General features: G+C 34.0%; 2 protein-coding genes across 8 annotated transcripts; both read right to left on the reverse strand.

Annotated features, from left to right (window-relative positions):
• Positions 1–8,333: 8,333 nt before the first annotated feature.
• Positions 8,334–9,955, reverse strand: LOC108861353 (pentatricopeptide repeat-containing protein At1g31790). Its single transcript, XM_018635192.2, has one exon. The coding sequence runs from the start codon at positions 9,656–9,658 to the stop codon at positions 8,423–8,425; it is 1,236 nt and encodes a 411-aa protein (XP_018490694.1). The 5' UTR covers positions 9,659–9,955; the 3' UTR covers positions 8,334–8,422.
• A 127-nt stretch (positions 9,956–10,082) lies between these two features.
• On the reverse strand, positions 10,083–12,785 carry LOC108857366 (acyl-CoA-binding protein). 7 transcript variants are annotated; one of them, XM_018631345.2, is made up of 7 exons: positions 12,548–12,715; positions 12,392–12,470; positions 12,237–12,324; positions 12,054–12,167; positions 10,540–10,657; positions 10,382–10,444; positions 10,083–10,295 (listed from the first exon to the last, which is right to left on the reverse strand). In XM_018631345.2, exons 1-7 carry the CDS (start codon positions 12,675–12,677, stop codon positions 10,210–10,212), a joined length of 678 nt encoding a protein of 225 aa, XP_018486847.2. In that variant the 5' UTR covers positions 12,678–12,715; the 3' UTR covers positions 10,083–10,209. The 7 variants fall into 7 exon arrangements, with proteins under 7 accessions (XP_018486847.2, XP_018486848.2, XP_018486850.2 ...); XM_018631346.2 differs by having other exon boundaries at positions 12,258–12,324; positions 12,548–12,714; XM_056986356.1 differs by lacking the exons at positions 10,083–10,295; positions 10,382–10,444; positions 10,540–10,657 and adding an exon at positions 11,509–11,764 and having other exon boundaries at positions 12,258–12,324; positions 12,548–12,785.
• Positions 12,786–27,324: the final 14,539 nt, after the last annotated feature.

Raw genomic sequence — 27,324 nt, forward strand, 5'->3', positions numbered from 1 at the left:
ATGAAGATTTGATCCCTAAATACTACAACTGAACCTCTTATTTGATAGAGAAATTTTTTCATAGGTTAATTTGAGTGATAAGAAATTTGGCATTGTTGCCGGGAAGCATTGGATCACCATTAGACTTGCTATAGTCTGGGTTATTTTCTGTGTTTAGTTACTTACAAAAAAATTAAAGTACACGTCCAGCAATATCAGAAGCAATAAAGAGAAAGCGCTTTTATTATCGACCAAGCATGTTTGGAAGGTTTGATCCGCAAAGAGAGATGTGCAGCATCGATCGACACCAACTCTACTTCGTCAATTGACAATTGTGAGCGAGCACCGATTGATACTTCTCAACCAGAATCAATCGATATCAACCGGCGAGCAGACATGGTTACGAATCTTGTGCTAATACATGATGTGAATGGAAACCTGCATGACCACGAAGGTCATCTGCATAATGCAGCAAGTCAGAGGATAGATGATCAGGAGACTGTAATTTATGATCCTGAAGCAGCTGTCCAACAGGCTGCTAATGCTAAGAATGTTGCAGCCAGTACTCAGGCTGTAACTGATGAGAATTAGAGCTGGGAATTTGATTCATTATATGCGGACCCTGCCTTGTTTGACCACGGGTCAAGTGATTTGAAAAAAATGATTTGCGGGTGCGGATCAGCCAAATTTCAACCACGGATACCCGTTAACCCGCAAATTTAAAACAAAATATATTTTTAAAAACAAAAAACTGTTTTCTTAAAAAATATAAAATACTATAAATTTTTATATAATTTTATTTATAATTATATTATTTAAATTTTTTTTAAAATTAGTATATAATTAAAATAATTATTTTTAATATAATTAATAGTACCAGCAGGTTTGGCGGATTATCCGCGGGTTTTAGTGGGGCGGATGCGGGTACACGATTTTCGTTTGCAGGTCATGCGGGTCAGTTATTTGAATCAAAAACTTGAATCGACCCACGGTGGGGCGCGCGGGGCAGGTTGACCCGAAAATCCAGCACTAATGATAATGTACATGCCATTCGACCCAGAACTTTGGCTGCTTATAACCGTCTGAATCAATACTATGCCAACATATTTGTAATTTGTCCTCCTGCTTTCCAGAGTAACGATTTCAAGTTGAAGCCTGCATAATTTACACTAGTGGGACAAGCACCTTCATGGTCACCCATATGAGCATCCTATGGACCATTTAGAACGGTTCGATGATTTATTTTCTGCTATCCAAGCTAATGAAGTCCATGAGGACTATCTTCTTTGGAAGATCTTCAAGTACTCACTTTTGGAGATGCTTCACATTGGGTTAAGCAGTTACCACCAGGATCTCTTCCATCTTGGACTGGCATCAAGAACGCCTTCCTCTGTAATTCTTTTGATGACGCGCGTGCTAAAAACTTGAGGAGCAGGATTGCTAATTCACACAGGAGCCGGCAAAATCTTTCATAAGCTTTGGATCAGAATCAAGTCATATTAGAGAGACTGTCGACAACATGGATTCAATGAGGTTCAGCTGCAAAGTACCTTCTTCAAAGGCATTACTTTGGCTTACTAGATGGCCCTAGACACTGCTAGCAAAGGAAATTTCAACACTAAGAATCTAGAAGAGGCTATGAGACTTATTGAGAACTTGGCATTGAGTAATAGCACCGATAACACTGATTTCGAGAGAAAGAAATCTTCGGTCAGCTTAAAAAAAGAGCAGATAGATGAAGTTAAAGTCAAGTTGGACAGTGTTCATAGGCCTCTCAAGTAACATGTTACCTTTGTAGAGGATATAGAGGCTATAGATGTCGACAGTGACAAAAGAAACAAAGAGGATGTGAAATTCATAAATGGTACTAGTTTTAAGAATCAGAGGTCTGAGAATCAGGTTGGAAACATAAAGTTCAATTGCAATAGTTAGAGGAGTAACTAAAACCTGAGTTCGCATCAGAGACCCTACACCAACAACAACAGAAACATAACTTATGGGAGTTCTTCTCCGAAAGTAACTGGACATACATATGAATGAAATCTCTGTGTTTGTGAGACCTTTTGCTTAGTTGGTAACAAGTATAGCCACACACTTTTGCTGTAATCATCCACGAGTGTAAAAAAAGTAGAGCACTAATATGAGAGTATATTCTATAAGGTCCACACAAATGAATCAAATCAAATGAAGTTGTTATTATATTTGAACTAGTAAGAAAATCACAACGGGTTTACTTAGCGTGAACAAAAATCACACATTTAGTTTGCAACACCTTATTATAGATAAATCGGAAATAGATAGTAAATCTTGAACACTTGATGCATGATGGTCTAAACGATGATGCCAAACATCTCTAGATACTGGTTCCATACGATGCACAGCTCCAGCAAAGTCCATCCCACACAAAAAAAATACAGTCCATTAACTCAGCCACACCAGTCAGCAACCTGGTAATATGGTCGTGGATAAAGAAAAGTTATCAGTAATATGAAACACACTCTAACTTTTTGGTTCAGTTGAGGGACAGATATCAAATGACATTCTAAGCCATCTACAAGCAGATCGTTGTGTAGTACAAGTGAATAACTTACAGCCACAGTTCTTTGCTTTTCTCATAGATGAATCTAGTTTTAGGAACCGGGGCTTCTAGCTTAGTTGGTAAAGGGTTCACAGCTGTGAGTTCCGCCATCTGGGTTCGAATCCCGGCCACTGGGGAATTAACATTTCGGCATCGCCAGGGACAGAGGACCGACATGTGGCAACACGTGACTAGTCTGGACCACTTCGGTGGGGCCAGGATACCTCTGTATAATTCAAAAAAAAAGAATCTAGTTTTAGGCAATTTCGAAGGCAGTGGTGGAATATCTCGAACATCAGGCAAAGAACCAAGAGAGTAAGTCATATGATTTGTTTCTCCTGACTCAACTATCCAAGAGGATGAGAAAGACGTAACATACTGTGTCGTTAAGCTTGGATGTTTATTGTGTTCATTCAGGAGTTTGACCAGTGTGTGCATTTGTTCATCATTCAATCCGGTGATGCCCACACGACTGTGTGATGTGATCAGGTTCGCTACCAGTGCCGAAATATAGATAGGAACATGCACTGCATTCACTCTAGGTGCTTCACTGCGAGTCTGTGTTGCTCTTGTTCCACACCCACATACAGTGCTCAAACGCCCCTTTGGACGTCTCCCCACAATTTTTGGTATCCAAGGGCATGATTGAGTCCATTTTCTATTTACTGCAGTATTGTGAGGAATGGAGTCTAGAACACATGGTTAATGAATGTAACCAGGTTGCTCAGCTCATTGCAGTCATTGTTACTAGGGATCATCGTTACCAGTCGTATGTTGCTGCAAGAAATCCAGTGTTGCTAGATACTAACATTAGAGATAAGGCCTCCTCATAGTTATGTGGGGTGTACCTACATCTTTACCTAAAGTTGGTCTCCCAAAGAGCCCACCTACAAGTGTCTCAAAATTTTTTACTTAGTTTTCAGCTTCCTCCATTTTTTTACTGTCTCATCCTTCCAATCCTTTGTTTTGAAGTGTGTGCGGTTCTTTTTTTTTTTTTGATCAACTTTAATGGTCGACATTTATTAATATTTTGCGCAAGTTATGATTAATGAGATTAGCAATTAATGTAAATGGTCGACATTTATAAAGATTCTTGCACAAGTTATGATTAATGAGATTAACTGTGTGTGCGGTTCTCTTGGAGGTCTATTGTACTCTTTGAAATAAAATCAGCATAAAAATTGATATGTGAATAGATTTTAATAATCCTCAAACCTATAGCATTGGACTTTACTAAAATTTTAATAATTTATGTTCTAATAGCAATGGAATCTTAAAATTCTAGAAAAATATGATTTGATCAAATGTTATGTTTATTTGCAGGAAAGCGTGGATACTAAAACCCACACTATGTATTTTAGAATGTTTGATAAAAAGGAAAGAAAAATAAATGTACAAATTACAAAGAACAACAACGATGAAATGAATTCAGAGCCTTATAAAGTGAAGCCAATTTGTTTTAAGGAATCAGCTTTACTAAGCCCTCGACAAGTTTAGGTTCTGGGCTGAAATAAACATATAGCTTTTTCTGACAGAAACCGAGCAAGGGATCCTAAAGAGCTGCTGAGATAAAAAAAAAAAAAAGTTGGTAGCCCGCTTCATAGCTTCATTGCTAAAATAGAGTAATATCTTGTTTACAAGGTTTTGACTAAAATAAGAATCGGTATCTAGCTTTCAGGCATAAACAGAGCTAAATCTATCTCACAAATTGGTGACTCAAACTTTGGCCCATTAGCTCGTTTTTAGAATGAAACAGAGCTAGCTTTTGTCCACAAACAGGTGCATTAAGACGTGATCCGATGGCTCACTTACGGTCTAATACAGAGCAAGAGAACATGACTAAGAGATGATTTAAAAGTCATTCTCATATAGTTGTGGCTTTCCAGTAACATCAATTCAATATATGTTGCATCTTATTACCTCATTCAGATTTTATATTTCTAAGACGAACTGATTCAGACTCTCTTTCAAGCTGATAAAGAACCTTAGAAGTTTTTCTTGCAAATCAGTAAGGCATCAACATGTGGTTCGTCAAGGTCGATTGCTTTCGCCTACTCAGAAAATGATTTCGTGGTCAAGACCTTACAATTGTATTCTAGATGTTACATTGCTCATGACGTTCCCCTGATATGATTTTACTGAGTTAACAAAGTTCCAAATCTGGAGCTTTGATAGATAAAATATTTTTCGTTTTTTTTAGAGAATGGGATATATTGGCCCTCCAAGTAGGTCGAGATCGTTTGAGGTCAAGATACTTGTAAAATGGATATTTCTTATCATAATGAAATGGATAGATGGTCACTTAAGGAGTTTGGACAGCATACTTCTCTCTTGTATGAATCATGATGCTAGGTCAAATTACCCTAGATTTAATCTTCTCTCTCGTATGAGAGATCGGATTATAGTACCTAGGAATCGAATTCACGGGGAGTGTGGACACATAATAAACTATAAGAAATCAAGATTAAGCTAGGCAGGTAATCAATAAAGCAATAAATAGCAGTGAACAGTAAATAATGGGTTGCAAGATATATGGGAAAGAAGCTAGACTTAGGGTTTCAAGTGATAAGTATTATGAGTTATAGATGCTAAGAGTGTATGATGTACCGTCCTAGAACTTAAATGCAATAGTAAAATATCCGGCTCTCGTTGCGAGTTTAATCAGATGACTAAATCCTATGTTCCAGCTCTCGTATGCAAACAAGGAACGAGTGTTGATCGATACTATAACCAGCTCTCGCATGCGCATAACAACCTAGTTCAGAAGAATTATATTCAGGGGTTGAACCCACTTTCACGGTTGGCAATTATCATAAGTTCAGGGGAAGCTACTATAGAACACAAGTAGTTAAATCAATTTTGTGAATGATCCTAATTAAATCACCCTAACAGTTCTGTGTGTCAATAGTTCATCAAAATCCTAATAAAGCATAAACCTAACAAATTAACTACTCATACATGAGTTAAGTAAGACATAAAAATAAACTGAATGGACTACATAAATAGATTGAGTAAGAAATATTGGAGTTCCAATGCAAATATCTAAAGGAGTCTTTGATCTTCTCTCCAAAACTTCTAAGAATACTAAAAATCTATGTGAATGTGTAAATATGTAAGGCTGTGTTTTTCCTAAACAATGGCAAAAACTATAGATACTAGGTAAAAAGTCGTCCAAGGGCAATCTTGTGATATTTGGGAGTTTTGGGCTTGAGTCGGTCTTGAATTAAGTTGTCATGTTATTCGTGTGAGTTTAGAGCGACACCAAGGAAGAGGTGTTGATCGACACTTCTTCTGAATCTTGACTCTTACTTCTGATTTCTTGAACAACTGCGAGTTTCTTCATCCTTAAGCTCTCAAAGGCTCTATAATCTCTACATTGCTCCAAAACATGTCTGGACCTGAAAAAGACTCTAAAATAGACTTCAAACACATATAATAGACTCTAAAAAGACATACAGTATGGCTACAAACTTTTAAAATCCATAATTAGCATATTGGTAGTTAAAAAAGTTTAGGGGTCAGACTTGTCTTTTTGATACAATCAAGATGAGGTAACAAACTATTTAGTTGTTTGACATCAACCTCACTATATTTATGTAAGCATGATAAGAGCTTGTTAGAAAGATAACTAGCGATCTTGGAATGTAATTCTTTATTGCCTTCCCAAATTTAGCTCTTGAGGAATATCGCTACTGTGCTGGAAGCATCAAGTTTTATCCGTCCCTTAGCTGTTAAATCTCTTTGAGAAATATCTCATTGTTTTCAGAGAGCAAAATGTATTACCGGCTTCTCGAGCTGCTAGATCTCATTGGAGATCGAAATCCCCAATTTCTTGAGCTAAATGAGTTATCAATCTCTTGAAGATCGAGTTTATCTTAGATTGAAATCAATGCTTTTTAAGAGAGAACAATTATTTATCGACTTCTTTGAGATTGAGTTATTTGTAAATCCAGCTAGTTGTTTTTTGGGAGCAAGATTATTTATATGCTCGTCAAGTAGTTTGAGCTTGGAGATTGATCACAATCTTTTATGAGAACAAAGAACAAGCAATGTGGAGATCGAAATAGTTGGAGATTGAGGCTTTTTTACTGGGATAAAAATTCTTTGTCTGCTCCTCAAGTTGTCTAAGCTTGTCGAAAATCAAACTTGATGCCTTTATGAACCTTTGCATTTCTCGAGCTCTTTAGTGATCAAGCTCATGTTTTTATGGTTTAATTCAGACATGGGGTCTGTTTACTCCTAATGTCGGCATGCATGATTGATTGAATTTTCTGGACTTCGACATTATTTCTTTCCGCATAGTTTTGAAAGGCTTCAGCATTGGATTACTTTGCGGATCTTGGTGAGTCAAATTCGGGTTTTGGAATCTTCGTGTCTCTCATGGGATTCCCATCTTGCTTTCGAAATGTCTTAGTGTTCTGTACTGGAGTAATAATCGGAGTTGACTTGGGACCTCGCGACATTTCGTGATCACAATCATCATGAGATCGATGGTGAAGCCAGGTCTCACCGGGAATATGGTTAGATTATTCATCTTCAATCATAAGGTTCGGATGCCTGTCTAGATGTATCCCCGATGTCAAAATACACATATGGAGATATATGGAATCGGGTGTACTTAGTTCTTGTGAAAAAATACAAGGGTGCTCGAGGTATCATGTTTCGATCTCCCAAGATTATTCCTCGCTTATGATCCTTGATTGCTCGAGGATTTATGTTCGATGCCCAGAAAATCCATTTTCTTTGTTTTGCTCTAAGTTGCCGAAGATAGTATGGCCTTGTGATGTGTTCACTAGAACATTTAGACATTTAGCATCCTTTGGATTTATGCCATCTAGTGTTGATATTCGTTAGGATACATCAGTTTGGTTAGTGAATTTTCTTATTTTTTGGAAATCATTTAACTGGATCCAAACTTGGGAAGTCAGCGATTGGAACTCATCATAGGTCCACTATGGTTTGAGGGCGCTATCGGTGAGATTGGGCAAAGTGCATCACTTATATTCGTAACAGAGATTTTATTCGTAATAGGTTCATGTTTGAATCACATTTTTTATTTCTTGCTTCTGATCTCGTAAGATCAATGCCATTGTGGTGTGATGACACAATGTGAGATAGATCTATTTTCATGTATATAGGCTGTAGATCATGTTTTAGTAAAGATGTATTTTGTTTTCTTCCCCACCAAACCAAAATGTGAATGCTAAAATCCACACCATATATTTGAGAGTGTTTGATAAAGAAAATAAGTAAAACAAAAATCAAATTCTAAAGCACAACAAAAATGGACTCTATTTATATGTTTAAATAGCTTATGGATATCAGAGGTGAGAATGATTATGCTGAACTCAAATTCAAACTGCCTATATACTAGTCATGGGATCAAGTCTAAATGTTACTCAAAGCTATTTTTATCTCTAAAAGACATCTGATTTTGTCTATTGTCGTCTTGTATGAAAGGCCTTGAGGCACACAGATAACATAGCGGGCGATGTGAAAGTTTGTATTATCCTATCCATAAGACTGTACACGAGTATTTATAGGTAAAATGATATATATACTAGGTTTGGACAATGACTGTACAGTCCTTCGGCCTCGTGTTGGGAAGCGAAGGCTCTCTTCCGGAGTTCGAGCAGATACAGTCCCCAAACTCATGTCTGAAGCTTGTGTCAGGGTTGCTAAAACTCTAGCTGAACATCCACCGGATCAGATCCTAACCATTCTCGGTATATGAATCCAATCATTTCCTTCTCTCCTTATGTTTTTTAACAATCAATTTGTCTTTCACTTAAAATTATATCATCTTATATATATATATTTACATATCAAGCTCATCATTTTCTTTATCTAGTGTTTGTTATATATCTAAAGGTGGGCTTTGAGCTTGACTTCACTCAAGATTGTGTCCTGCACTGTTATACCAGTTGCTTTCATTTGATAGAGAAGCTTGATGGCTTCAATATAACACCCATTCTGCATATAAGCCGTGACCATAGCGTTCCAGCAACTAACACTCATCTCATCCTTTCTACTCATGAAAGCCTTCTCAGCATCTTTCACATTCCCATACTTCCCATACATTTCAATTAACCGACATCGGATCAGACCATCTGACTCAAACCCGAGCTTTATAGCATCAGCGTGCACTCCTCCCCCGCTTCTCCCACCGTCACTGACCCATGTGCTTGCTTTCAAAACGTTAGACAACACCGAGACGTTCTTCTTGATCCCGTGCTTACCCATTTCGACGAATCCGCGGATCACCTCTTGAAACTCCCCTTCTCTGTAGTCATTACTAACCTTGGCTGCCCAAGCAAGGGTGTCAGCACTAGAGAGCTGGTGCAGCACAAGATTAGCGTCTTCCAAACATCCCAACTCCCCGTAGAAACGTATCAACGAACCCGAGAGATAAGAGTCTTCTTCCTCTATAAACCCTAGCTTCTGACACAAGCCATGCACCTGTTGCCCTAACCCCAAATCCCTGATCACACCAGACGCTTTTAGAACGCAACCCATGATCCAAGGCGCGATCTCGGAAGCACCATTCTGGTGTTTCAACATAGAAACAAAGAGCAAAGCAGCTTCTTCGTAATCACCCATCTCAATATAGCCGAGGACAACGATGGCCCAAGAATGAAAATCTCTGTGAGGCATTCTATCGAACACCTGGCGTGCCGTATCGAGACGGCCACACGACACGTGCATAAGGAGAAGACGGTTGAGGAACGTCGTTCTGGGTCTCACACTTGACTTCATTACATGAACCGTTAGTTCGTGAGCTCCACGTTGATCGCATTCGGTGGTTGATTCCTTGGCGAGACAGGAGTATAGATCTTCGTTTCCAGGTAGAGACAGAGAGTCCATGATCCGGAGAATGTCACAAGTCGAGCAACGAGGAATTGGAATTTGAGGTCTGTCGATCGGAGTCTGGGGTTGAAGGACGACGACGGGGTCTGGGTTTTGGTGTTTGGGTCTCCTTAGGAGAAGCTGAGTGTCAAAGGTGGTCTTGACATCAATTTCGATGCTTTGTGTTGTTGAATGGTTGAAGGAAGGAATCAAAGATGCTGGAGGTGGCGATAAAGCTAATTCCAGACTTCTCATTCTCAAATTTCTTTTGCAGAGCTCTCGTGGAAGAGGAAAAGAAGATGAACAAACAAGCTACGCCGGTTCGCTTCAGCGTGCAGTTATTTTATGTCCGGTTTGATTTGTAAGTAAACCGGCTCGATTGATAGATGAATCTGACATTATATATCAATTCATTGCTCGATAAATGACTCAAATTCCATGAAAATGACGTGAAGCATATTTTACCATACGCGCAGCTCTTGCGAGTCGATATCACTTCCCACTGTGGATTGAGGCGCGTGTGTTTTGTATGTGTAAAATATTAACTCTAGGAGTTTGATTAACAGCGACATTAAAAAAGATAATGCATGCGTATACGTTAATTTTTTTTTTTTGTTCAATTGCGTATACGTTAATAAAATGCACATTTATCAAGCATCTTCAAGAGATGCCCAAATCATGAGACCAAGGTCATAAATAGATTCATGACGATAGAAAACACACAAGTAGCAAAGAACAAGTCTTATTCTAAAAAGTTATTTGAAGCTTAGATAGAATTACTGCATTTAATAAAATCACCATCAAGATCAAGCTGAAGCCGAGGAAGCATCTGCTTCAAGGAGTTGCTTCGCCTTAGTGATGTAGTCACTCATGGCTTCGTCCGTCGATTTCCCTGACATCCACAACAATACCAAGACAATCACACGTCAGATAAGCTACAACAAACTAGTAGCAGCAACTGACTAAGAAAAGGTTTACCTTCAACGGCCTTCCAAGCATCCCACTTGGCTCTTTCCTTCATGCTAAACATTCCAGGACGACCTTTGAATCAATCGAACAAACAAAAAATGTCATCTTAAGGCGTGCAGGGAGAAAAAAAAAGAAAGAAAGAATGGTCACAAATTAACAATATTAACTGGTGGTCACTGGACCAACGGTGGCTTGTTTGTAGAGCCCGTAGAGGATGAGCAAGTCCTCGTTCGATGGGCTCGCGGTGAGCTTCTTGACTTTCTCAGCGTGCCCCTCAAAGTCCTCCTATAAATCAACAGAAACAGATCTTAATTGTCTACAACACCATCAGATCAAACTCAACAAAAGGCCTAAGCCTACTCAGATTCAATCTTTATTACACATATGCAAACCTAACACAAGCTTAGCCGGTGAGATGGATTACAAACTTGTCTGAATCACATATGAAATGATAAATCATGAGACACAATCTTAATTGTCTTACAACATCATCATCATATACAGTAAGTGAAAAGAGACTCCAAACCAAACTCAACACAAGGCATAAACCTAACTCAGATTCGAACTTCTATTACCCTATGCAAACCTAACACAAGCTTCGCAGGTAGATCGATCACAAACTTGTCTGAATTATATATGAAATTATAAACGAAATAATAGTTCTTGATATAAACCGAAACCAAGATTGAAATTGGTCCACTGGATCTGATCGCACCTTCAAACCCATAATGATTAGACGTCAGAAGTTCAGATAAATTGCGGAGATAAGATCAGACGGAGAAAACGAGGAGTACGTGTGTGCTATTTATAGGGGTGGGAAAAAAACTGAACCGAGTCAAACCGAACCAACCGAATTGACCCGAGTTAAGACCGAACCAAACTAGTTATGGTTTACTTCGGTTGGAAAAATTCTAGAACCGAATTAATGAAACTGAACCGAACCGAAACCGAATCCATAAAATAACCAAAGTGCTACTCATATTGTCTATAATATTTATACTAGATTTAAAAATAATAATCTAAAATAAGTAGATTACATTTTAATATTTGGTTTTACGTTTGGTTTTACATTTAAACAAAAAAAAAATTATTGATTTAATTTTATATTGGATTTAGTTCACATAATTTATTTTTTATTGTCACTAACATGATAATTTCATGACTATGCCTTAATGTTTCAAAACATGATTTCTCTTAAAAGAACTAAACTAAAATCTGATTAAACCGAACCGATACACAATCACCTTATCCCACAAGAGAGATTGTATCAGAACAAAATACTTAAAAAGTACAGTTGAAGGTTTCAATCATAGCTTTATCCCACCATTCTGAAGATGGTGTGGGACCTGCTACTGTGAATGTTCATGTTTGTCTCGCCAAAGTGCCTATTCACTTTCAATTAAAGAAGATCATGTCAATAAAAGTTATTACATAAATCAAAAAGCAGGAAAACAAAAAAGATTAGCTTTTTTTTTTTGGCTTATTACAACAACACAAAAAGATTAGCTTTGGCTTTGAAACCTTCTCCAGAATCTAAAAGTTTCTGAATCTGTTCAGCGTCATTAACTATTTCTTCCTTAAGGCAAGCAACAAAGACTCCACGCTATATATCAAAGAAGAAGGAAGTGTGTATAATCAAACTAAAAGATGAAAATATAACTTGTGATTATGATCTATTCACCTCCCAGTGTTCATGAATTTGCAGTCTCTGATTCTCAACAGCTAAGAGATCATTGATCTCTTCGTTATAAATCTCCATGTACGAAACCCGGATAAGAAATTCGCGATCCGATATCTAGAAACAAAGAACATAAAAAGACACAAAATTAAAAGCTGTCGGTAACTTCACGGTAGTTATGCTTACCATTTGTATCCTTTCAAATACATCTCTGACAGATCTTCGAATAATCCCTGGATCAGTCTCAGAACCCGTCCATAAGCAAACGCAGTACCTGAACAAAATCACATCAAAACTGTGAAACCGAAATTAAACTCAAACAACTGTTCAGGTTAGATTACCATTGAAACCCTCGACGGCGGCATGAATGATGTCTTTGGTAAGAAGCTCGTAGACGCACGCATTCGTCGAACACATGATCTGCAATAAGACAAACAACACCAAAATGACGAGATCTTGAAGCGCGAAAACTTATAATCATTGACAAGGTTTTGTACCGAAAGAGTAAGAAGCGACTGCGAGAGAGAGAGAGAGATACGATTGTCTTCCACTTTCCACACAGAAGACTTCCAATGAAGAATCCGGCGTCCGAGGCCTCACTCTCACTGCAACAGATATTTTCTCCATCTTCTTCCCTTACACTCCCCCTCTCCTCCTCAAGTATATAAGATTGTTTACCGATTCCAAAGCAAAATTAAACAATACTAGATTCTGACCCGCTGGGTATATTTTTTTAAAAGTTTAATTTTTATATTTGTGTTTTTTTAGTTTTATTTGTGTTTTCTTGTATAATATTTCTCTTAAATGATTAATTAGATATTTTAGTATATCTTATTCTATTAATTCTCCTGTATGACCAATTGATATATGTTAAGTCCAATTTTATTTCTTTTATTCAGAGATAAAGTAAAATGTATATATCAAGTTTACGTAACCGTTTGCTCCTAATTAACCGTTTGCTTCTATATGATAAAAAAATTTTGAACGTGGACGTATAATATGTTTAGTGGCCGCCATGCTTCCGTTGATAATTTTTAATACTAACCGCACATAACCCTAATATAACTGTCCTATTAATAATTAAGCATATGTTTACTGTCATATATACACTTTGTTTTTTCATATATTTATTGACTATTACTCTAACGTAACCATTTGTTATCAATATGTAGTTCACCAATAATATGTGTTTAGTTATGCAACATGACAAATTTAATATAATTACTAGATTCTGACATTTTTTTTAAAAATGGGTATATTTTTTATTTTACATTTAACAAAAATATGATTACAAAGAAAAACACAAATATCTATCAATAATATTAAAATTGAAGTATGTCCTATTGATATTAGTTTGGTTCAAAAAATGTTACTACATAATCAATATTACATTGGACTCATATATCAATATAAAACTAATTATATAAAATAACGACCTTTTACTATACATATATACACGTAACATTCACTGTAATCCCAAATTTTTAGAAGCCCACTTTTACAAATTTAGTTTTATTAGACAGTTATATTAATAACAAAGCAAAAGGAATAAATGATGATCGTATTTGATATTAACAACTGATAACAACATATACAGATATAATACAATTTTTGTAAGCGGTTTAGTTATTGTGTCTACTTTTTCTTTTGACTAAGGTTCTAATGGGTTGATATTAATAAGTTGTGTCCACCTAATTATTTTATAACTGTATCTAAATAATTATAATCACCTTCTAAATATTGATATATGTTATGTTTAATTATTTATTTATTCTATTAATAATAACTAACTTCTATTTATTTTTTATAACTGTACCTACTTTAATATTGTTACTAACCACTTTATATGTTTATTATTATTGAGTTTTGATGAACATTTAATTCTCTCAGAAATTATTCATGCTACAATTTCTCAAAAACAGTTATGTTTCTTGGTGATTTAACTCAGTTCCAAAGAAACCCAGGAAAAAACAATTATATTTCTCAACAGGTATTTGTGTTTGGAAAAATTTCTGAAAAAAATTTCATCAACACTATAAAAAACAGTTATATTCTCAACGGGTATTTATAATTTCTGAACTTTTATATTTCTCAATGTTTTCTTACATTGAAAAAATGAACATTGACAGAATTATTATATATTAAATAAGTGTGGATTGGTGGATTTCGGATCGTGGTTACCTGTCGATCCACATATTATTTAAAATTTTAAAATTAAAAAAATTAAAAAATACAGAAATTTTAAATAATAATTTAGAATTTAAATCATGTATGAATTTTTTTATTATAAATATATTTTAATAATAACTAAAGCGAAGCAGGTGCGAATACAAAATTATCTGTTTGCGAATTGTGTGGGTCATATTTTTTAACCAAAGAAAAACTGAAAATCCACGGTGGGTCAACGGGGCGAGTTCGACCCGAAACTCAGCCTTAACTGTGCGTATACCAGATCAATTTTAAATTGTTATTATTTAATAAAATATATTTTGATTAAAATTTATACACAAATATGATTAAAAATACAAATATAACCAGAAAGAAAAAAGAAATATCAAAAATTAAATTTAAAACAAAAAAATATATTGGTCCTTTTAAGGACGGGTCAAAATATATTTCTCAATGGGTTGACTAAACCCGCGGATTTCAATTTTCAATTTTCAACCCGCGGGTTTCAGTTTTAGACGAAACAAAATTGAAATCCGCGGGTTGGCGGGTTCGACTGCAATATACCTGATCAATTTTTAAATTGTTATTATTTAATAAAATATACTTTGGTTAAAATTTATACATAAATATGATTATAAAAAAATCATATATATAATCACAAGGAAAACATAAATATGAAAATTAAATTAAAACAAAAAATATACCCGCCCTTTAAAGGGCGGATCAGAATCTAGTATTTTATTAATACACAAGTATGACCAAATCTCTAATTTATTTATGTGATAATTAGAGATTTTAATATATTCTATTAAAATAGTTGGACAAAATATATATTAATAGATCATATATTTGTTTTAATAGATTTAGATTAAAATATGGTTAAAATAAAAACTTTTACTATATCATTAGATATAGTAAAATCTAAATTACCACATAAATTATCAAATTTATATTTGTTTTTCTAATATATTCTAATGATTTTTATATGAACATATTTTAACATTAGTTTCCTTAAAGTCTAGTATATATTTGTTTTAATTATTTTGAGAAATTTAATTCTATAGTTATATTTTCTGTAGTTATATTTGTAATTAATATTAATTTAATATAAATTTTTGGTAATTATATTAAATATGTCAAGTTACATAACTATATACTTGTGTCATATGCATTTCAGAAATTACTTTTAAACTTTATTTCTAAAGTTTGCAACATATTATATTTTTTTACTAGTTACTTAACATAATTAGTCAAGAATATTCGTAATAAAAACCGATTCAGAATAGACCAGAAAATCAAAGTCTCATACTCAGTGTTTTAAAAACCTATCCGGACCCGCAGTTGAACCGGTAAATCCGGTGACCCAAGAAATCCGGTTTAGGTTTTGTGAAAAACCTAATATTTAAAAACCTAGTGAACCCGCAAAAAATCACTAAAACCCGGTTGCCGGTTGAACCACTGGTTGAACTAAAAAATACTTTTTACTTCTTTTTTTAGTTTTTAATTATTTTTTGAAAATATATTTTATATAATTTTAATAAAGAAGTTAGGTTTTTTATTTTTGTTATCGACAATTTATTAATAACGTTTTACTTCTAGTTTACTTTGGATTTGAAATTTAATTTTATTATTCATATTACACATATAAATATTTATGAATTTTTAAGTTTTGATATTATTAGTTAGATGTCATAAATTAACTTGTTACAAAAAAAAAAAATCTAAACTATTTTTGATATTTTATCTATCATGAATATAAATGCTATTAATTGTTATTGGTAATATATATAAAGAATGGTATTAGACATGGAGAAATCAAAACATCTAATGTATGAATTGCTTGCTGTCACTGATTGTAGTTGAATATTCTTGCTTTGCTTATGGGCGGTAAATATATAAATATATATTCTTATTTTGTGTAAGTTATCTGAAAAACAATTTAATATATTTAAAACTAATTAAAAAGCAAAAACATAATCGTTTACTAAACTAATAAGGTAATTTAAAAGGATGAGTAGGACATTCATAATTTATCTGAAGCTATGTAAAAATATATGTATAGTCAAAACATGGTTGCATAGCAACTCTAACAATCATGTCCACCAACATGTTCTTCTTGGTAAATTACACATGCATTCTTCTTCTTTTTTATTATTTGTAGCTTTTGTGAAATTATACTTTACAAAGAATTAACTGCTTTCGAAGAATCATATATCGGTATAGCATTCCACAAAAACTGTAATGACTCATTACCAAATACTACAATCACTAACAATTACAGTGGTTCATCACTAGATATTGCAATGGTTTTATTTAATTAGTTGCAACTGTTTATCAAGAAACTTGCAAGAGTTCACTTACATGATTACAAAGATTTACTTAAATTTCTAACAATAATTTTCTAATTAAGTGTAATTAGAGATTTACTAAATAGATAATACATATATCAAACTCATGTATAAATGAAAAAGTGCACATATAAAAAAATTGTCTTGGTTTACATTTTTTATAGTTATCTACTAATAAAAAATATTGTCAAAATAGGTTAGAATATTTTAGTTGAAACAGAATAAAGGAAACCAAATCATAATAAAAAAACCTACACAAAAGAGGTATTATTATCCATAAAATTTAATTTAAAACCTTAATTTAATATAATATTATAAATAATTAATTTATAATTAATTTACTCAACAAGCCGAATTACCTCAGCATTTTTAGATAATTTGTAAGATTTTTAAAACATATACAAAAATAGATATGAAAAATGACTAAAATACAATTAATTAAAATATTTACAAGTTTTAGAATGACAAGATATATTTTTAGACAATTTGATAACCTCTTCAAAACTAGGTAATTTTTATAGTGAAAAACATCTTTGCATATTTTTATAATTTTAATAAACCATTGCATATTAGAATGAAAACATATATTATGAAAAAAGTACATCTTTAGATATTTTGATAACGTTTTAAACTAATTCAATTTTCAGGGATAAAAGACACATATTTTGACATAGCTTGAGCAACAATTGCAGCAATTTCAGCATCAGTATCAGGGATTGCCGCCCCATGATCATATATCCTCATGACCTGCTTCATTACGCAGATAACCATCCTGGTCATAGAGGTCTCCATTTTCGTCCCTCACAAGAATAAGAGTCGCAACCATATCTCACGGATGAATGTCGATTGTTGCTCGTTGAAAAGTGTTGATCGATGTTCGTTGAGAAGCGTCGGTCGACAGACCAGTTGTATCGGTCAACGTTTGATGGCGAGTGTCGGTCGACAGACTGAGGTTGTTGTCAATCAATGTGGAGCGTGCAGATTGAGCATTCTAAGCGTGCAAAATCTGAGAAAAGTAATAGTTGTTCCTTGTTGCTTATGGTACTGCTGGGCATGCACCTGAAAGACAGAAAAATTTTATGAAAAAAATAACCTAGACTAAATCTAACTAGATAAGATCTAATGGCAATCAAAGCTCCTCGGCAACAGCAAAAAATTTGATACCACTCAAATTACCCTAAGGAGTGAATTTACTCTCTCAAATAAGAGGTTCAATTGTAGTACTTAAGCATCCACAGAGAAGTAGGGCGCACAATAGATCATAATTAGCAGTTATTAAGTTAGGTAAATCAATATTACAGTAAATAAACAAGGCAGTTGTTCAGTTGGTTAGTTTGCGGTTTGTAAACTTGAAAAGCGGTAGATCTATGGTATCATGCAATCATGATTATAGAGGTATAGAATGCTTAGGTTTATATTCCAAGAACTCGAAATATAAGAGAAAGAATTCCAATTTTCTCTGTTGAATCAGTCCTATTGACTAAGTCCAATACCTCAGGTGTCACGTTTTGATATGGATCAATCGTCAATCGATGCTATGAGATTAGCGTCGATTGATTGATGGTCTCTTAGGCAAGCTTTATCGAGTTATTCGATAAGTTCACTAGTTTATCGAGTTGTTCGATAAGTTCACTAGGGTTGTCTAAAGCCACTTTCGCATGTTTCTAGCAATCATAGTTTAAGAGAATCTATTCTGGTACATAACCTACTTTCATAGTTGTCCACAACCCTACGGTCAAGGTTCTAGTTAGCTACACTAGATTACATGCAGTAAGAAAAATTGTAGTGAAGGAATTCTATCACCTTAACAGTTCTATATTTTGGGCTAATCCCTCATGACAATTAAGAACTCTAAATCTAACAAAAAAATTACTCAGACATAATCAAAGAGAGCATGATAATAGTCTGAATAAACAGCATAACGAAAATATGTATAAAACTGGAGTTCCAATCACAAACTCTGGAAGAGTTTTGAATCTTCTCTCCAACTACTAAAACCCCTAAATATATTTGCTGTGAAAATAAGAATAAGAAAACGTGTGTTGCCTAGAATAATGGAAGAACACATTAATATTAGATCTAAACTCGGCAGGGGCAATCTCGTAATTAAGTGGAATCTGTGGCTTAGTCGGCTGAAAACCAAGTCGGGTCTTGCGCGCTTCGTTGTCCATCGATGGCACAGAGTGTGCATCGATCAATGATTGACTCTGAATGTCGACCTCTTGACTGTTCGATGGTCAGCTATGAGTCTTTTCTATCTTTATCTTCAAAATGCTCCAAAATCACCACTTTCCTCCAAGACACTCCTTAACCTGTAAAGATACTAAAAAGACTCCAAAACATAATAAATCTATCATAAAACACTTATATACCATGGATAAAAATAAGTAAAATCCATGGTATATCATTTTTGTATGCTGATTTTGTTGCGAAGGAGAGGTGGAGGAAGAAAGCTCTTGAGAAAAACAAATGATTTGATTAGGAAAAAGGTTTGAGAATCTGAATCCAAATGGTTCAGTTCCATGTTGTTGACGGTTTCGGGTTTTGTTCAGTTAGGTTAAATTGTGGTTCGATTAGGTATTCATTTTTTTGGGTTGACGTTGTTTGGTATATAGTCAACTTGGTTTCAGTTTGATTTGAGAAAAACTGAAATCAAACACACTTACAGATTTTAGTAATTTGGTTTGCTGTGGACAACGATAATATTCTTGTTCGCAGGTTTTCCAGAAGTTTTGCAGGTTTAAGAGCATCATTAGTTATTGGTTTATCTATTTTAATGAATTCAAAAAATTTAGTCAAAATTTGTATTTTACATTGCTATTAATGTGTATCGCATGTTGGCTGTTGCATACTACATGCATATACTTTCCAGAAAATGTCATTTAACATGGTAATTACTTGTGCCTTCTATGCGGCTTGGTTAGAGCTCATTGAATTCGTCTAATTATATCAAAACCGACTGTATGATTTTCTTGTTTCTTTTCTAAAAAAATTGAAGAACTTAATGGACCGAACTCATTGTATAAAAATATCGGAACATAAAAACATAAAGAAAGAAAGTAGAGCTTATTGCAAAAGTTGGATGTGAAAGTAACACTATCATTAAACAAAACAAAACTTGATCGAAAATTAATAAAACAAATATAATTAATTGGTAACAAAATAATAGTTATTCACCCTCCCCTCGTGGGACGCATAAGCAGAAAACTACCACAGCCACGGTCATCATGAATACCACAAAGAGCAAGCCGGTGAGTTTGAATAAAGTTGGATCCATTTTCTTCTTTTTCTTCGTTCACTTAACTTTTCTGTCTTTCTAAGTTTTCTTCTCTTCTTCTTTTAGCCTACCAATCGACTATACATACATCTATATATACTTGTGTTGTTAATACTTAATTTACATTTTTGTGGGTAAGTAATAGAATTTTGGAAAGTTTAGTTTTTCATATTAAGAACTAGTAAAACTTGGAAATGTTTTTTTAGAAAAGAGAGTATTTGGAAAGTATTTTCTATATTGATTTCTTAGGTTCAAGACTTTAGATTTATACAAAGATTTATATCCTAAAATATTGATATACATATCCAATCTTAATTAATGTAGATATGTACATGTACTAGAGAAATACTTGGGTAAACCAACCAATAGGATTTCATTATTTCATATTAAGTATCTTTTAAAAAAAGAAACAAAATATTGACAAGTTTTATTATGTTTTTAAAATAAAAAAATATATAGAAAATAATTGTAGTCGCAAAAAAATTATATTTAAAATACCGTTAAAAAACACACCATAAACCCTATATCATAAACCTTAAACCCTTGGTAAACCCTAAGCCCTTGGATAAATCCTAAATCTTTTGATTTAAAAAAAAATATTTTTACACAATCAGCAAAACACTAAACCCTAAACACTAAATACTAAACTCTAAACCTTAAATACTAAACCCTAAATCCTTGGGTAAACCCTAAACCCGTGGATAAATCCTAAACCTTAGGATTTAGAATTCATACAAGTGTTTGGGATTTACCAAAAGTTTAGGGTTTACCCAAGAGTTTATTTTTATGATTTAGGGTTTAGGGTTTAAGGTTTGGCTGACGACATTAAAAATATTTTTTAAAATGTGTTTTTGTTTGCAATTAATATTTTTTTTTATTTTTTTTTTAGTTTAAAAATATAATATAACTTGACAATATTTTATTTCTTTTTTTAAAGATATTGAATATGAAATAATGAAATCATATTGGTTGGATGAATCTACAGGTTCACTCTAGGGTGAACCCAATAATTTCTCCATGTATTAATACTTCTCTGGATGGAAAGTGTCGGTTTCGAATTTTCAAGTTAATTAGAAACACTGCAAAATCTTTCTTATCAAGTGCCTTCGTCAAAATATCAGCAAGTTGCAACTTTGTCGAAACATGTTTTGTTGTAACAAACCTTCTCACAATCTTATCTCTTATGAAATGGTAATTAATTCCAAAATATTTCGTCTTTTTATGGAAAATGGTATTAGCTACCATATGAATAGCTGAATTGTTATCACAATGAACCAGAATTTGTTTGTCAAAGCAGACATGAAATATAGTCAGTACATTTTTTTAACCAAATCCGCTCTTAAACATTATCCAAAATGCCTTGTATTCTGCCTCCGTTGACGAGTGAGAGACTGTGTTGTGTTTTAATGATTTCCAAGATACCGGTGACCCACCTAACTGAATAAACTAGGCCTCTAAAGATCTTCGCTATAAAAAGATACCTTAGCAATTAAAAAAAAAATCTGTATAGACAGATCCTTTCAAAAAAAACAACTTTATTATAGAAATACATCTTAGCCATTCTAAAAACTAATTTTACTTTTACAATGGAAAAACATGAATTTTCTTCTAATTAATACACAACTCTCAAATTAAACAAATAATTGTACAAAGACATTTTTGGGATATTTAATAACATTTGAAAACTAATATATCATTTTAGATGAAAAGACACAACTCTTAGATTTAATATTTTCTAGAATTGCATGTTGGAAACACACACACACACATATATATATACAATCTTTCAATTTAATAGGGATTCACAACCTTTGGAATAAATTGGAATTCTATAATTAATAGATACATTAAAGCAAAACTCATCTCTATAATGAGTGATTTACATCCAGAGGCAGTTTTTGTCTTTTTATTACAGTATAAAGGATTTTATTATACTGAGGTAGTTTTTGGTGTAAAATATTTAACTTGCCCTTAAAAAGCTTAACTAAATTCTTCTTTTCCAGTCAGACATATTTATGTAAGGTTTGGTTTTGAATTTTGTTTTAAAAGAGTGAGTGATGGACCCCAGACAAAAGGTAAACTGAATTAAATAACTATTTGAGCAAAAGTTCACGTGCCTCATAATTTCTATTCATTTGATATTACAAGTTTTTACTTTTTTTTTTGTTCCGGCCTCATAAAATTCTAAAATGTGCTATTTTCTATTCAATTGCGACCCAGATTTTTAAATTGTAAATTTTAACCTTTCGATGTGTTTTTTGGTTCTCCTCTGTGACTTTCTACTCACCGCCGACTCACATGCATGATTTTGATATTTGGATGTTTAGTCCTTCAAGATTTAATTTATTTTTCTTCAGATTTCAAAGTTGGAAAAGTGATTTTTTTGATTTCATCTCCAAATTTCTAATGTTCATTTTAATCCCATAGCATAGTGAAAACTAGAGAGAAAAAAATGTGAATCCTTTTGAATCATTTTTGTGCGTTATTACAATGATGCTAGTATGTAAACATATGTACACGACACTATGTACACAAAATTTACTATCCATGTGTACTTCAATCCATGTGTACACCATTCAACTTATACAATAATTCACATGCACACAGTCTAAAAATAAACTTGTACATATGTAGACATGTACATGTGTATACTGTTTATCCAAATGTGTGTATCACTCAATTTGTGTATCATGTACAAGTAAAACGGTATAGATGCGGAATCTTGAACATTCATGTACATTTGAATAAATAGTGTACACATGTACACTGTAATGATAGTGTACACATGTACATTGTGAAGGATAATGTACATTTTGATGATAGTGTACACATAAAATTATTTAAGGTGGACAAATTTCAAAAAATTTACAAATGTTGTTTTAATAATGTAGAAAACATTTTGAAATGCATTACATCTTGAAATATTACAAGTAGCTCAATAATGAACATATCTACATGCATACTATACCATGTACACAATACCATGTACACAAATTATAATATGAAACCGTTCCGTTATGTCCAAAATGCATAAAATGAAACCGTAAATTTAAAAGGCATGTGGGGTGTACACTATACCATTTACACGAATTATAATATCCAGATGTACAATGATTCATATTTACATCAATTAACGTGTACAGTAAATCATGGACATGTGTAGACATATGTACACGACATTGTAATGACACGAGACCATGTACACAAAATTTACTATCCATGTGTATTTAGGTTCATGTGTATACTATTCAACTTATACAATAATTCACATGTACACACTCTAAAAATAAACTTGCAAAACCATATATTGTATTTTTGGCCAGAACCATAAATCTTATTTTGCATCTTAACCATAAAATCAGTTTTGTGTGTAAAAAATGTTGTAGGTAAAATTAAAAAATTCTATATTTATCTTTTTAGGTTTTGGGTAAAAAATGTAGAACCATGTCAAATATTGTCAAATGTACACATATATATTACTGTCCACATGCACAAGTTTTTATAAGAAATCATATGTACAAGTTTTTATGGAAAAACACATTTACATTGGTACATGAGTAACTTGTTTTAGTTCATTTTTGAATGCATCTATTGGATTTGTTTTTTTTGTTTAACACTGAATAATTCATTAAGCCCAAACGAGGCAAGAAAATTAATATTTGAAAAGTCATGTGTACACATATATTATATTGCCCACAAGTGTAAACACATGCATTTTGCTATTCTTACTCAAAAACAAAAATTGGTTTTACATATATCTATGTATCGGTATACACGTGGACAATATTATACAAGTTAATAATTGTTCATGATAGTGAAATTTGTATGTACACATAGACATCATATGGTTATACATATATTATATCATTGTACACACATGCAGTTTGTTATTCTTGCTCATGCATACATATATGTTATCATTGTCATCTTCACTGTGGTTGTGTACATTAAAGTATAATAGCGTACATGTGTACAGTAAATATGGAAGTATACATGTATACAATAAATATGATAGTGTACATATGTAAAATAACCAGAAATTAATCAAGTTAAGAACTTCCATGAAGCTAGCATGAAAACACACACACTAATCAGAAGCTCTTAAACAAGGTGTGAAAAATGATATATTTTGATTCAGTCAAATTTCAAGGATGCCCTAACCATGCGTGTACATGGGATGAAGGAAAAAAATTCACATGTACATTGTTTTAATATTATGTGAGTTTATGAAATCACAGAGACTTAGTTATTTAGATAGAAAATCTACAAAAATGCCAAAAATGTGTACACAATCACTTTGATATATAATACAAAATTAGATGTACACATGTACAATTTGAATGTAATGTACACACGAATTTTGTTTTTCATTAATGTTACAAAATTACAAAAATAACTTCATCTTCTTCCTTAGCTATGGTCGACCAGAAACCCTAATCTTCGCCCATCTCTCCTAACTCACAGCTTTAATCTTAAAATTTCAAGCATAAGTGATCTTTTTTGTTTCTGATTTGTTGAATAATTCGTTCCAAATCGTCACGGCTGAGTGCCACCTTGTTAATAATGATGTCTGACTCGGGATAATAAAGACATACAACGACGATGTGGTTTTGAAGCAAGAACAGAGTATGGAGATGCGAAAAAACAAAAACGATTATACCACCATCTGAGATATAGCTTAACATATCTCAAAAGATAGATTGAATAATGAAGATACTGATTAAATACATGTTTTATTAAAAACAAGTTCTGGAAAAACACTATTTATTTTTCAAAAAAAGAAGAAAGTCAAGAAGAGAAAAAAGAAGAAGAGAAATATATGGGATCCATTTTATTTTGTTTGTTAGGAAGAGTTGTGATTAAATCATGTAGTTAGTCAGCGTGTAGTTAGAAAATATAACTAGTTAGTTTAGACAAAAGGAAGTTGTTAGGATAAACTGTCTTGGTAGAAGAAAGTATCTTATTTTGTTATAAAAAACTCAAAACTGTCTTAGAGTGTAATTATTTCTTAAAAGAGTATTCATCTAAACAAAGAAGTATATCAAACAAAGTATATTTTTTTTTTCAAATAATTCGGACAAATTACAAAGAACATACACAGAGAACATGTTCGTCTAATCAATGTTTTAGATTAGACTTTCAAACAAAGAGGTACAGCATCGACAGCATGACAGAACATATATAACAACAGAGAGGTAAGGCATGTGTTGTAGTCCATTTAACGTGTAAACTGCGACTGTAAGTGACAAAAACAAGAGATCCAGAAGGGCATTCACAGAAGCAGTCCAACACACAGCAATAGCACAAAGCAGCGAGACTGGAATAAAAGAAGAATATATTTAATGGAAACACAAGAGAATTAATTTAGTAAGCAAAAGAAGGAACAATCTTTGAGCGAATCACAACTCTGTTTAAGACGAAAGGTTTTCACTTTTCACTCGAGTTTAGCATTGTAAGATGAGCTAAACAAATCTGGAGTGACTTTTAACAGTAGATTGTCTAAATTCAACTCACATTATGATGACGTATCCATTAATCAACTCTCGATTAATCTGGTTCTGATCAGGATCGTTTGGATCAAGAAACCAAAACACTGAGTTCAATTAATGAAACCGAAACACATAGCTTCTAAAGGTTAAGTTCTCAAACATAGCTTTATACCAACACAATTAATGAGTTAACAAGTATGACCAAAAAGATGCAAGAAAGTTCACACGGAACAGTGATTCTGGTAGATAAAAATGGTAAAATTAATGGCGGGAAATGGAGAGACGAACCAGCCACGGAGGAAAGAGGAGCCACCAGAGTTAGAATCCTGGTAATGATCTTGCTGGTAGTGTTTGTAGAGTTTAAGCGGCTGTGTGGGAGGAGTCCGTCCCAGATAACGATAATTACCGACAAAGTAGAATTGATACTGGGCTTCATGATCACACGAAAGCGGCGGTGGTGGAGTATTTCCTTCTTGATGCGGCGGAGGCGCCCATGGATAACCCTGAGGCGGAGGATGATAGGATTCCGGTGGGATGTCGTGGCTCATTTCTCTTTCAAATCAACATCTCCTTCCGTCATCTGATGAGTTTTTGAAATATATATATTTATATTTACATTGTTTCTGGGACTGTCCAAGTCTCAGGCTGTCTTTTTTCAAGTCACGTCTAATCGTGTTGCTCACGATCATATTAGACTTGGGCCGCAAACAATATTTTATGTGGTTGTGTGAAGACTATTGGGCATGGCCACTAGGTACCCTGGAGTATGTGAGAGATGTGAGAACACAATTGCTATGTTTTTGTTCATGCTCTTTTTTTCTTGTAAACACATTGTTTTGAAAGTGTAACTCAAGTACCGAAGTACCCTGGTTGAAGCTATTACAATAGGGCTGATATTTTAGAGCTTCTTACATGAAATGTTGGGATCAACACAAAAAAAAGCGTTGTGGTAAGCTTCGTTTTCTAAAATCTTCATACTAATGAGTTATAAAACAGATAAAAAACACGTTTTTTTTCTCTTGCGAAAAATGTGCGATTAGGGTTTTCTTCCCTTACGCCGCCTTCACCAGACCTCTCGCCTGAAGATGAGAACTTTCCCTCCCCCCTTCTTCACTATGACCTCTTACGCTGCTATCGTTTCTTCGCCTCCAGCTCTTCAACCTCTGTCGGAAAAGGAAGTAAAGGCGATTTATTTTCAGATCGACACCAAGCTTCAAATTTTTCCGCCTCCAGCGGGGATCCCGTCTTCTTCAGCTCCGACGTAGGCCGAGAGGTTTAAGGCGTCTCTGAGAAACCTCCGAAAGATCTCAGACCCAACATATCTCGACGACGGCACGCCAGTCGTACAAGCTCCGCCGGCCGTTCTTCTGCAGGCTTCTGAAATGTGGAAAGACCACATTATAGCTCACTTCCATGGTCGACGACCTCACCCGACAAAAATCATTGCGGATTTAAACCCGGTGTGGGGCAAGTTTGGGAAGATTACGGTCAGAACAATCTCGCCAACTAGTTGTCTCATCTACGTTCCCTTAGTTCAAACTCGGGAGTGTGTGTTGCAAGTAGGATATTGGCAAGTAGATCATTGTGCATTCTCAGTATACCCTTGGTCTGCAGGAGGCAATTTTCAACAGCAGGGACTCCGGACAGCTCCAACCTGGGCTGTTCTCCGTAATGTTCCGCCTCAATTGTATTCGCTTGATGGGATCAGTGTGGTAGCTAGCGCGATTGGTGAGCCCCTGCATACTGAGAAGTCAAGACTGGATCCGTATCATTTTGGTGATACTAAGGTTAAGATAGAGATTAACTTAGATGTAGCTCCACCCAAGTTGGTGGAAGTTCGGGATGTTCAAGGTAATGCTGTCCGAATCAAAGTCGATTCTCCCAGCCTCCCTCCGCAGCCATTACCATCAGACCAACAGCGAGACGCCATGATCCATTCACAAATTGACTGAGCGGCACGTCTCGTCTAAGGGAGAATGACGTTATCAGTC

This window comes from Raphanus sativus, chromosome 5, assembly GCF_000801105.2.
Source record: "Raphanus sativus cultivar WK10039 chromosome 5, ASM80110v3, whole genome shotgun sequence".
Taxonomy (NCBI): Eukaryota; Viridiplantae; Streptophyta; class Magnoliopsida; order Brassicales; family Brassicaceae; genus Raphanus; species Raphanus sativus.

What these genes read in the sequence shown, in the direction of transcription:
- LOC108861353 (XM_018635192.2), bottom strand. Translation starts at nt 9,658, where the DNA reads ATGAGAAGTCTGGAATTAGCTTTATCGCCACCTCCAGCATCTTTGATT.
- LOC108857366 (XM_018631345.2), bottom strand. Translation starts at nt 12,677, where the DNA reads ATGGAGAAAATATCTGTTGCAGTGAGAGTGAGGCCTCGGACGCCGGAT. An exon ending in AGTCGCTTCTTACTCTTTCG is followed by an intron (nt 12,471 to 12,547) that starts GTACAAAACCTT and finishes GTCTTATTGCAG; the next exon opens with ATCATGTGTTCGACGAATGC. An exon ending in AAATTCATGAACACTGGGAG is followed by an intron (nt 10,658 to 12,053) that starts GTGAATAGATCA and finishes GTTGATTTATAG; the next exon opens with GAGGACTTTGAGGGGCACGC.